Consider the following 12,933-nt stretch of genomic DNA (forward strand, 5'->3'; position numbering starts at 1 on the left):
CCTAAAGTTAAAGCTATGCTCTAGTGGACTAGTAATTTTAAAGTATGGCCGCCGTTCCCGTCGCAAGGTTCGAATTTTTTACGTCGTTTGCACAAGTCGTCCACGTCGAAATCATTAGGCCCGTACGGCGTACTTAGCCGCAATGCGCACTGGGAAATGTAGTCGCCCGGCGCATGCGCAGTGTCAAAAAACGTGAGGTCAAGCCTCATTTCCATACAACACGCCCCCCTCCAACCAATTTGAATCAGGCGCCCTTCCGCCCGCTCGTTTGAGGCTACACCGCCGTAAATTAGCAGGTAAGTAGATTGTGAATCACTTCTAGCCTAGCTAATTTATGGGGGTGTAGTCTAAACAGGCTAGGCTACGCCACCGTAACTTTAATCCTTTCTACGTGAATCTACCTACTAATCTTTCTAACCTTGTAAAGAAAAAAAATCGATATACCTACATTTTCTGAAGCCGATCCAGTCCAGTCTCCAGCAAGTGCTGCTGTGAAATGCCTGGCGAAGTTATGTCACCCATAGAGTTACTATGGGGCTTAAGTTGTTGGCTGCCTCTCCTGCACACACCTACACACTGAAGTCGCTGATGTCAGCTCAGCATGGGGCCGGAGCAGAGCAACTGAAGAATGGGTAAGAGTAACAATCTCTTCTTTACAGGGCTAGATAGATTGGGCTTAGAATGTAGCTGAACTTCCACTTTAATGCATACAATGCATTAAGGTAAAACAACTTCAGACTTTACAACCACTTTAATTACCTTGTAAAGAAAAGATGTCTATTCTTACCTATGCTGAGGTCACCCCGGTCTGGTCACATGATCTCTCCAGCAGTGTTGCCAGCCTGCCAGATTAAAATTTACTGGCACAGCTAAGTTTTTTTACTGGCAGTTCCAAAAGTTACAAAATTACAGTTTTAATAACACATTTCAGTATTTATGCTACAAATAAGTACAATATGCAAGTAGCAATGCGATTTAAGGTAGATCAATATTCAGGCAAAAAGCATATTTCTTATTTATTTTTTTCGATATGGTAAGTAAGTAGCTAAGAGACAGGACTTGGGAGGGCAAGAAATTGGAATGGGTGATGTACTTGTAAATTTGACTCTCACAGTGATACTGACAGCAGTGTGCAGCAGCACAGATGTTGATGACTCCTCACCGACATGACATGTCCTCTCCTGAGTCACAGTGACAGTCTCTCTGCCAGGTGGTCCATTCAGTCCCCTCCAGTCCAAACAGCACTGACAGTCCCGTTGCTGGCTTGCCTTACTCCCGTCCTGCAGACAACACATGGCTCTGGCCGCTCCGCTCCCTTGACATCGCGCGACACGCTCAGACACCCCCCCTCCCCCACCAGACCCGTCACCCCACCGGCATCGCCCAAACAGACTGTAGCAGGCACTTGGGTGGTCTCAGCCAGCTCTGACCCCTGAGCTGCCTATGCACAGTTCTAAGCCGAGTGTCACAGCCATATTTTTTAATGGCAACCTTTTCCTCTTATTGGCATTTACTGGCAGGAGAAAAGTTCCCATTTTTTACTGACTGCCAGTAAAAATACTGGCGGTTGGTAACACTGCTCTCCAGTGGCTGGCTTCAGGGGAGAGGACAGATCACTGACAATGGCTGCAGAGCCTTGGTGATGTCACCCATAGACTTACTATGGGGCATCCGTTGCTGGCTGTCCCTTCTCTAAACTGAACCTGGCGCTGTGACCGGACTCGAGTGCCCTGAGAATAGGTATAGACATCTTTCCTTTACACTACAGAGTAATTAGAATTGGTTTACAACCACTTTAAGGATAGTTAGGATATAACTAGACTTTCACTTTGTGATCCTGCTGCTTTTGCCTGTATGGATGCTGACTCTAAATGTATACCCATTTGGTGACACCTAGTGGCCTTTTTGAAAACTTTTTTTTTTTTTTTTTTTAAGCATAATGTTTTAAGATTTTAGTTTTGCATTTTGGTACATTGGTGCATTGTTTCAGATTATAGCTTTAAAAATATCTTTTGTAAAAAGGATTAATATTTCTGAAGAAAATATTTTCCTTACTTTGTCATAACACACATAAAATTTACATTGTAGGATAGTACAAAAACCCTCTAAATAACCCCTTTTTGGAAAGTAGACACACCAAGTTGATCTGGCAATGAATAAACATGCTGGTATTGAGGGGGTTATTACATGGAGCTTGATAATGGTGCACTAGAGTCATTTAAATATCCAGGTCATACACAGGAGGGTGAGGTGAAGGCATTAATCTACAGGTCACATACAGTGAGAGGATGGAGATGAGGGGGTTAATGGACTTGTGTAGGATAAGGGAGGTGAAGTGGTTAATATACAGCTTACTGCAGAGACAGAATAGAGATTAGATATAGAGAAAGGGATAGTGAAAGAGCTAGAACAAACCCACAACTGCTGCCCTGAACAAGTACTAGTGAATGATTCATTCTTTAGTTGTCTCTTCCTCTGTTGTAAGGGGAGGGGGCAGACCTACCAGTGTAAATGGTGCACTGTTTACATTGGGGATTGTTGTAATAATATGGTACAGAGCCACTCCGATTTGTCTCTGTACGCAGTGTGAACCAAGGTGACCAGGGAAGATTTCTCTAGTTCCTTTTGCATGCCAGAAATATATGTCCTCCATATGGCAGTAGGTAAGTGCAAGCAAGCCAAGCAGTGTGGTAAACATCCCTCACTAAACTTGTGTGCACAAACACTTACATCATCCCTATTCACTGCCATGGGCTCTGGGTCGCTCAATGCAGCCTTTTGGGTCAAAGGGAACAGCCCAGGCACCAGCAGTTTACCTGCTTGGAAGGGGGGGTTAAGGGGAATGGCTTGCTCTGTGTTTGAATAGACGCATGTCCAGGGGCGGACTGACAACTCATGGGGCCCCCGGGCAATAGAAGATTATGGGGCCCCCGGGCTTACAGATGGCCATCACGCCAGGAGGCAGCGCAGAGGCGGGGCAGCTAAAATCTCAGGATTTTCCCATCAAAAGCATGTCGGTTTTGGACATATCAGGGACAGATCTAAAAAAACATAGATTTTTAAATACTGTCCCTGTTTTTACTGAGCCTGGCAACCCTGATGGGGCCCCCTAGTGGCATGGGGCCCTCGGGCAGTGCCCGAGTGACTCAATGGTCAGTCCGCCCCTGCGCATGTCCATTCAGCACTAGTCCTTGCCGTGTGCAAAGGTGTTTCTATAGAGCCATTCAGGAAAAGAAGACTCCCTGAATCCCAACATCTACCCGGCACTGGGGGGGATCCACTGAAGAAGCAGCATCAACATGTTGAGTAAGTCTCCAATTTTGCAGGTGCAATTTATTAAACATATATAGCTTTAGTATTCCTTTATGCATCTTGTCTTTTAGAGAATCAGCAACATGACCCGGTGACTTGTTAGAGGCATGTATGACCTGACCTTGCAACCTATTGTTTAGAGCCATCTTGTACTGGTTCTACTTTAGCCGAATAGATTCCGATTGTTGCTTCAGTTACTTAACAACTCTTTATTGACAATAATGTAATGTGTTTTTTCTGCACTACTTTTCATCCGTCTTGTGCTCATCCAGTTTGCCAAAATGATTTTATATGTATTTCTCATTTATTGCATTGCAGGCATTCAAGTGGAGTGGAGACAATTCATATTTTATTAACGGAGACACCGCTTCTTTGGCACTGGGAGGTGGAGGGTTAGTATTTACATACTTTCTCATGCTTTTGGTTTTTGCATCAAAACATTTCTCAGCTTATAAACATAAACGGTGTCATATTTATTTTTATTTTATCAAGTACGTTCTACTATTAAGAATAAGAGAGAAAGCCACTTAAAATTCTTTGTTTCCAATTACCGTATTTATCGGCGTATAACATGCACCCCAAGTTTAGGAGGGAAGTTTAAGGATAAAAACTTACATTTAAATGCCCATCAATGCAGCCTTATCAGTGTCCATTTGCAGCCTTGCCCAGTGTCCATTTGCAGCCTTGCCCAGTGTCCATTTGCAGCCTTGCCCAGTGTCCATTTGCAGCCTTGCCCAGTGTCCATTTGCAGCCTTGCCCAGTGTCCATTTGCAGCCTTGCCCAGTGTCCATTTGCAGCCTTGCCCAGTGTCCATTTGCAGCCTTGCCCAGTGTCCATTTGCAGCCTTGCCCAGTGTCCATTTGCAGCCTTGCCCAGTGTCCATTTGCAGCCTTGCCCAGTGTCCATTTGCAGCCTTGCCCAGTGTCCATTTGCAGCCTTGCCCAGTGTCCATCTGCAGCCTTGCCCAGTGTCCTTGCAGTATGAATGTTTAAAATTACCGCCGTGGCGCCGAGATAGACAGAACCGGATGTCCTGTGTACTCGGCTCCTCTCGCAGTTCTGCCCCTTGGCCAGGCTCCTATGATGGACATAACACAGGTCCAATGGCGGGACTGAGCATGACTGCGAGCGGAGCCGAGTACACAGTAGACTCGGCTATGTGTATATCGGTGGCGCTCACCCCTCTTCCCCTCACAGACAGTAGGGATCGGCGTATAACACACACCCAGGATTTCCCCCTGATTTTAAGGGGGGGGGAAGTGCGTGTTATACGCTGATAAATATGGTAAGTGGAACTTCTGGTAAACAGCACAGTTAAAATTACATGTAAGTGGACAGCTTTAATTGCAAAATTATTCCAAATTCTGTTTGGCAGTCTTGTGATTGACACAGCTCTTCTGGATTTATAAGCCAGGCAGATGACACCTGTGTACATTTTGCTTCCAGTGCCACCATACTGCTTACAGCATGTTCATTGGCCATTAGGTTCGCATTAAAAGTCTGGTAGTAAAAAAAAAAAAAAAAATACTAAAATTCTATTCAAATGTGTGTTGACTCAAAAAGTACCTTCTACTATTTTCAGTTTCCTCCAATTCTCCATAAGCACACTCTGAGATGAACTAGGGATTATGGGATTTGTAGTGTGCATAGAGCAATGCACATGACTGCAACTAACGTGCACTGCTCATTCCAAATAGATGTAAGTGAGCTGGAAATTAAGGGGTTCAGTAGCTCTGAGAACATTTAAAAGGAAGCAGAAAAAAACAGTATTAAAAAAAATAGATTACAGGGCCCTAAGTAGTGGATGTGTGTGGTCATACGGATATAGTTTTAGTGTTCTCTGATAAACTTTCCAGTTAGCAGATCAAGGAAGCCGAAATTAGAAATAATGTTACTTGCCTGGTTGTGTTAGATGTTTGATTCACAACACTGGCTGAACAGAATTGCCCTCTTGCAAAGCAACTAACCACACAATTGAAATTGTAAAAAAGAACTGTAAACCCCCCTAGTTTAGGCATTGATTACATCACATTTAGAACCTTTAAAGTGATGCATTTGGCCACACACAGGCCACCTACTGGGGTGACTGGTCTGGTCGCCATAACAGGTAGTGCCTTACCATTATTTCCAGCCTTGTTTTTTCCCCTTATTACCAGCATAAACACATACAGTAAGAAACAACTGCAGATTAAGATGCAGTATGTTATACATGTAGCTACGGTGACGCACATTAATGTATATGCCCAGACTTCAGCTTTAAATTTTAGGTTTGTCATGAGATCTAAAAATCTAGAATTCTCTCCACTTCCTGTTGCAGGAAGTAAAGGGAAATCTCCCAAAAAAAAAAAAAAAATGTTCCCCCTACCCTTTCCAAAACAACCAAATTGTCTTAATACAAATAACTTGTCATATAGAAATGATATCACCTAGAGGACTTTATCTGGTCTGTACTGAAGGGGACTATTGTTGGTGGAGAGGGGGGGTGACACCAATTTTTTTCGCCCCGGGTGACACCAACCCTAGTGACGCCACTGCCCACAATGCCACTAGCACTGAGGTAGCCAGCTGTATTGGTCCTCAGGGAGCAGGGGAGGTGACGGGGCTGGGAGTGATTCTGACTCAGACCCCGCCCCGATGTATAGTTGGGGGGGGGGGGGAGCTGAGGCTGCATGGGTTCGGAGTGGGAGTGGCGGCGTTGAGATCCCTGGAGCGCTGATCGTATGTGCAGCGAGCTGGCTGGCAGGTAGGTTCTTTGGCTTCTCTCCAATGCGATGTGTGGATTGTCTGATGAGGCTGCATTCATGGGAAACGGATAGGTTGCACTGGTGGGCACTAATGAGGTGGCACTGATTAGCACTTATAGGTGCACTGATGGAAACCCATGGGCACTGATGGGCTGCACTGAGAGGCAATGATGACAGCATTTAATTCTTGGACCCAGGCAGCACAATGTTGTGTCAGCCCTGATGGTAGCTAATCAGCTTGTTCAATTAATCTTTGACAAAAACCTGGAAGCGGATTGGTTTCTATGCAGAGCTGCACTGGATTTTGCACACTCCAGTTTTAGTAAATCAACCGCACTGTGTCTTGTCCCAGACTACGCCTTATGGACCTGCTGGCTAATTTATGCTCCTCTCTGGCAGGCGGGTTAGGTCTTTTATATCCCCCTTAAAGGGACCGCAACCCATAAAATGGTGATACATATTTACCATCAGGGATCCATCCCTGGCATCTTGTACGTAGTATTTTTTTACTGAAAATTTGCCTTCGATAAACCATTGCGCAAATATTGTGTACCATAAAGAATTGGAACTACTGATCTCTGCCTTCAGAAAACATATAATGTTTGGCAATTTTAAGTAATCTTCAGACCTAAAACAACATTTTTAAACGTTTGAAAAAATGTAAAAACTGCTCTGGCATTGAAAGCCTTAAAGTAAACCGTAGGCAATGGGAAAACCTATAAAAGCATAGCTTAGATTGCCCTGTTGGTGGCTGCACATTAATTCTCCATACAGTACTTGGGACCCTGGCAACTGGCCCTAGTTGAAAAAGCTAAACAAAATCTTTCACCATAGTTAATTTTTGAAATGTAAGATATGCCCAGAGGCGATTAAGTTCGCATGTGCCGCGCTATATAAGTTTTTCATTCATTCATTCATTCATTCATTCATGCCTTTTCATTTACGTTTACGTTTTTTTTTTTTTTTTGTTTTTTTTTTGTTTTTTTATTGAAGCCTAAAACTTTATTTTACTGTAATTCTTTACAGCAGTGGATTTGGATTATGGCTTGATTCGGATTTATATCACGGACGGAGTAACTCTTGCGGCACATTTAAGAATGACATCTTATCCAAGAAAGAAGACTTTGTTGTACAGGACATAGAAGTGTGGACCTTTAAATAAACGATGCTGTGCTACCGGAGATGTTGTTACATAGGGTCAAAAGGAGAAGATGCAAGAAAATGGTCCATGAATTTTCATCAAAGACTTGCATTTGATTATTTATTTTTTTTTATTACTGAACTTAAAACAATATGACATTCATGTTTGCACTGAAGAATCCATGTTTTCCCAGAATGCAATAGTGTCCCGAACAAATCTCTTGACTACTCCAAGCCGTTTTGTGTGCGGGGCTGCAGGAACTGAACACGTGGTTAAACAGCTTTGCTATAAATGTTCATCTTTTAGGTCTAAGCCTTCATGTTGTGGTAGAGCACACTTGACCAAATGACTTATTCACGGAACCTGAATAAAAGTGACTGAAAAAAATCTTAATGTTGTGTACATAAAATGAAAGAAAATATTTCACATTTTAAGGGATCAATTCTACCACGTTACTTTGCATTTTATTTATTGAATGATATTGCTGGCCTTGAATTTTTAAACATGCCTTCAAAGCACTTTTTTTAATTCACTTTAAAATACATGCGCACAAATCTGTTCACCATAAACGAAAATTCCCATGATATTAGCTTTATGACAAATAACGTGGCGAGGCCTGAAGACGGGATCCAAAGAGGCTCCCTTCAGGTGAACACCAGTTCTAAGTTTATAAAGTCTGTTGAAAATAAGGGAAAGTGTTGCCCATAGCTTCTAAGTTTAGTTGGTGTCATTTCAACTTCTTTTTTTCTTCTTTAGTGTTTTTTAAAATGGCCATGATGTGGCTCAGCCAGATTAACTGGCAATTTTGGATTAGAGCAAGGCAGAATAAAAACATTTATATATTTTTTTTTGCAAATTTTGTTATTGGCCAAGAGAATGTTGGCAACAAAGTGTCTTTGTGAAAGAGATGTGGCATTGAGCAGTTAAGTTGTTCCAGGCAAGAGTATTGTACTGAGGAACGCAGGCCGTTTCTAAAAGCTGCTTGATTTTATTTTTGTAATGTTTTTTTCTTGTTTTTTGCTTTTTGTTTTTTTGTTGTGTGTGTTTTTTTTTTTTCTAAAAGCATTTTATTTTGCATTATTTCTTAAAGGGCAAAGTCTAGCAAACTATAATTATGTCCGTTTAAGTAAGAATGGTTTGTGGTGTAAAGTAAATCTGTTTAAACAGAGTAATGTGACCACAATAATCTGATTTTGCTGGGAGAATTCTTGTAATAAAGTAAATATCTGGAATCACAGTTTGTCATTTTTGTGTTATAATATATATTTTTTTTTTCCCTGCAGGAACTTTACACAAAGACTGCTTCAAAGTAACTAAGTTCTGAACCCCCTTCTCATCTGCCCCAACACTGAACCCCCTCCTGCTCATCTGTCCCACCAATGTAACCCCCTTATCTGGCCCAACACTGAACCCCCCCCCCCCTGCTTATCTGTACCACCACTGTAATCCCCTTCTTATCTGGCCCAACACTGATCCCCCCTCTCATCTGTCCCACCACTGCAACCCCCTTATCTGGCCCAACACTGAGCCCCCCCCCCCTGCTCATCTGCCCCACTGCTGAACCCCCTTCTCATCTCTTCCACCATTGTACCTCCCTGCACTCTGCCCCACTGCTGTACCCTCCTGCTCTTCTGTCCTACCTCTGAACCCCTCCTGCTCATATGCTCCACTGCTGTACCCTCTTCTCATCTGTGATATGTGTCCTATGCAGAGTGGTGAAAGGAAGCTGAGATGGGACGCATCTACCTGTCCTGGCACACTCAACCTGCTGATCCACCTCTTGCATCCAGCCCACTTGCTTGTATGAGATGTATGTAATGTCATATACAAGCATCTGGAATGAATGCGCAATGATGAGCTCAGGTCAGGGGTATTTTCTTAAAGCAGTGGGCCTGTGTGCAGGATCATAAGTTGGGCCCCCACAGTAGAGGAAAAGTGCAGCAAAGTTGGGTGTGATTTTCATTGCACTGAATATTGGCTTAAAGCAGTGTTTCTCAATTCCAGTCCTCGGGCCCCCCCAACAGGTCAGGTTTTCAGGATTTCCATTATTTTGCACAGGTGATTTGAACAGTTTCACTGCCTTAGTAATCACCACAGCCTTTTCATCTGAGGGAAATCCTGAAAACCTGACCTGTTGGGGGGGCCTGAGGACTGGAATTAAGAAACACTGGCTTAAAGGGACACTGAGTTCGGGGGTTCAGTAGTAAGTGATGCAAAGGTTCAGGAATAATTTCAACAAAGTTCCCAGAAGCTCAACAGTAATTCCAGAAACTGTCACCTGATTGTAGTTTTATCACTCAGTGAAATCCCTTCTTTCTGAGATTGGTAGTAGCAACCAAGCGAGTCATCTTCCTTCAGATGGTGGGTGGGACTATCAGGACTGTGATTGGCTTTAGCAGTGGCCAGGACAGTTGTCCTCCTGGAAACAGGGACTGCCCCCCCCCCCCCGAGGCAATCTCTTTGCCATCACAAGAGCTTACAATCGCAGCTACAGCAAAATTAAAGAACCAAACAATGCGTCCCATCTTTTACAATGTGTGGGTGCACAGTGCCTCATACTCGGTGCAGTGTGGGGAACTATGAAATTGGAATGCATTCGTGTCTCACTGACACTTTCCTGCACTTCTCTGCTGATGGGGAGGGAGTCGAGTGTCGGCAAAAGAGGCCTTGTGTCACTTGCGGCACTAGTGCCGGGAGTTGCCAACCCCTGGTTTAAAGTGTGTGTGTGTGTGTGTATAAAACCAAAATTCTACTTTTTAGTTTTGGATGGCGTGGTGAGGGGTTTAAACCCTTACAGTATGAGGTTTTTATTGCTGTCTGTGTCCGAGGAGTAAAATAACCCTCTCTCTATTTGTCCTTGTTACCATGTGGGTTGTTGCAGGATTGGGAAAAGAGAAAAAATCTTCCAGATACAATTCAATACAAGAGGAATCGGAGGGCCCTGCTCATTAGAGCTTACAATCTAGAAGGAAGGGTCAAGTGGAACAAAAGGTAAAAATAATGGGGGGGATGATCAGATGGAGAAAATGAAAATACAGTTGTTGGGTGTGGGAGGCATAGGCTTCTCTGAAGAGGAGGGTTTTCAGGCATTGTCTAAAGGCTAATAGAGCTGGAGATAATTGGAACAGATTGGGGTAAGGAGTTCCATAGGATTGGCGAGGCTCTGGAAAAATCCTGGAGGTGTGAGCATGGGAGGAGGTGATGAGGGAGCTAGAGGGCAGAGGAGGTCTTGAGAAGAACGAAGAAAACTATTAGGTTGGTATTACCCTAGATCAGCCCTCAAAATTTCCACTCGCCTACTCGCATTTTGCGAGTGGAAAATGAGGTCTTGCGAGCTGGGCTGCCTGCCTGGGAGAGGGGGGGGAGAGCACCGCAGGCGGGGTTGATCGTGAGCATGAAGGAAGAGGAGAGCCGTGGGATAGCACGCTGTTACATCGCTTACAAGATGTCTCTGCTCTGCTCGACACAGCCCTGCCTCCTGACCCGTGCCTGTGATAGATAGAACGCCGGTCCACTGCTGCGATGCGTTCTATCTATGACAGCTGCAGGTCAGGAGGAGGTGGGGCTGTGTCGAGCAGAGCGGAGACATCATGTAAGCACCGTTACAGCGTGCTATGCCACGGCTCTCCTCTTCCTCCATGCTCACGATCAACCCCCGTCGGCGGTGCTCTCCCAGGCAGGCAGCCCAGCTCGCAAGAACTAATTTTCCAGCAGACCGGAGACAATCATATTGTAAGTGCCGGTAACAGTGTGCTATCTCCTTTTCCTCCAGCAATGCATTCTGGGTCGGATGTCAGTGGGCATGTCACCGCTGACATCCGCGGCTCCATAGAGGAGCACGGAGCGCCCGTTCAGGTCCACCAAAAAAACTGGCAGGCGGACCGGCCGCCCGTGTGAAAGAGCCCTAACTGACACTTTTTGGGGACCAGTGACACTAATACAGTGATCAGTGCTAAAAATATGCACTGTCACGCTACTAATGACACTGGGTGGCTGGAAAGGGGTTAACATCTAGGCAATCGCCATTCTGGCTTTTTGCCTAATGATCCACAATGATGAGTCTGTGGAACCCACAGATCAGCTCCCGCTGTCTTTAATTACAGCGAGAGTGGGTCTCCGGCGGCGTGCATGCGCGCCCCAGACCTAATAAATATGTGAAAAGTGTGGAGTGTATTTGTATTCAGCCCCCTTTACTCTGATACCCCTAACTAACATCTAGTGGAACCAATTGCCTTCAGAAGTCACCTAATTAGTAAATAGAGTCCACCTGTGTGTAATTTAATCTCAGTAAAAATACAGCTGTTCTGTGAAGCGCTCAGAGGTTTGTTAGAAAACATTAGTGGACAAACAGCATCATGAAGACCAAGGAACACACAAGACAGGTCAGGAATAAAGTTGTGGAAAAGTTTAAAGCACGGATAGGTTTAAAAAAAATATATCCCAAGCTTTGAACATCTCATGGAGCAACGTTCAATCCATCATCCAAAAATGGAAATGACACAACTGCAAACCTACCAAGACATGGTCGTCCACCTGAACTGACAGGCCGGGCAAGGAGAGCGTTCATCAGAGAAGCAGCTAAGAGGCCCATGGTAATTCTGGAGGAGCTGCAGAGATCCACATCTCAGGTGGGAGAATCTGTCCACAGGACTACTATTAGTTGTGCACTCCACAAATCTGGCCTTTATGGGAGAGTGGCAAGAAGAAAGACATTGTTAAAAGAAAGTCATAAGAAGTCCGTTTGCGAGAAGCCATGTTGGGACACAGCAAACATGTGGAAGAAGGTGCTTTGGTCAGATGAGACCAAAATTAAACCTTTTGACCTAAAAGCAAAATGCTATGTGTGGTGGAGAACTAACACTGAGCATCACCCTAAACACACCATCCACACCGTGAAACATGGTGGTGGCAGAAACATGGTGGTGGCAGCATCATGTTGTGAAGATGCTTTTCTTCAGCAGGGACAGGGAAGCTGGTCAGAGTTGATAGGAAGATGGATGGAGCCAAATACAGGGCAATCTTAGAAGAAAACCTGGTAGAGTCTGCAAAAGACTTGAGACTGGGGAGGAGGTTCCCCTTCCAGCAGGACAATGACCCTAAAAATACAGCCAGAGCTACAATGGAATAGTTTTGATCAAATCCATGTTCATGTGTTAGAATGCCCCAGTCAAAGTCCAGACCTAAATCCAATTGAGAATCTGTGGCAAGACTTGAAAATTGCTGTTTAGAGACGCTCTCCATCCAATGTGCTTGAGCTATTTTGCAAAGAAGAATGGACACAAATGTCACTCTTTAGATGTGCAAAGCTGGTAGAGACATCCCCAAAAAGACTTGCAGCGGAAGGGGGTTCTACAAAGTATTGACTCAGGGGGTCTGAATACTAATGTACCCCACACTTTTCACATTTATTTGTAAGAAAATTTGGAAAACCATTTATCATTTTCCTTCCACTTCACAATTATGTGTCCCTTTGTGTTGGTCTATCACATACAATCCCAATAAAAATGTTTTACGTTTTTTGGTTGTAACGTGACAAAATGTGGAAAATATCAAGGGGTATGAATACTTTTTCAAGGTGCTGTATTTACATGAGACAATCAAACGAACCTTTAACACCTTTTTTTATACATATATTTTTAAGGAAGCATATTTTATACATTAACCTTTAACACCGTATAACAATAAACCATGCTAGAAGCATGCACTTTGACCCTCCCTGCTCCTTTAGCGAGGCAGA

At 44.1% G+C, this 12,933-nt stretch overlaps 1 protein-coding gene across 10 annotated transcripts in view; it reads left to right on the forward strand.

Annotated features, from left to right (window-relative positions):
• NCOA7 (nuclear receptor coactivator 7) overlaps positions 1-8,428 on the forward strand; it is a 224,283-nt gene extending 215,855 nt beyond the window's left edge. For all 10 annotated transcript variants that reach the window (XM_040350372.1, XM_040350368.1, XM_040350375.1 and 7 more), the window contains 2 exons: positions 3,631-3,704; positions 7,082-8,428. In XM_040350372.1, coding sequence (XP_040206306.1) covers positions 3,631-3,704; positions 7,082-7,217 — 210 coding nt within the window. In that variant the 3' untranslated portion in view covers positions 7,218-8,428. The remainder of the gene's footprint in view (positions 1-3,630; positions 3,705-7,081) is intronic.
• Positions 8,429-12,933: the final 4,505 nt, after the last annotated feature.

This window comes from Rana temporaria, chromosome 4 (genome assembly GCF_905171775.1).
Source record: "Rana temporaria chromosome 4, aRanTem1.1, whole genome shotgun sequence".
Lineage (NCBI taxonomy): Eukaryota > Metazoa > Chordata > Amphibia > Anura > Ranidae > Rana > Rana temporaria.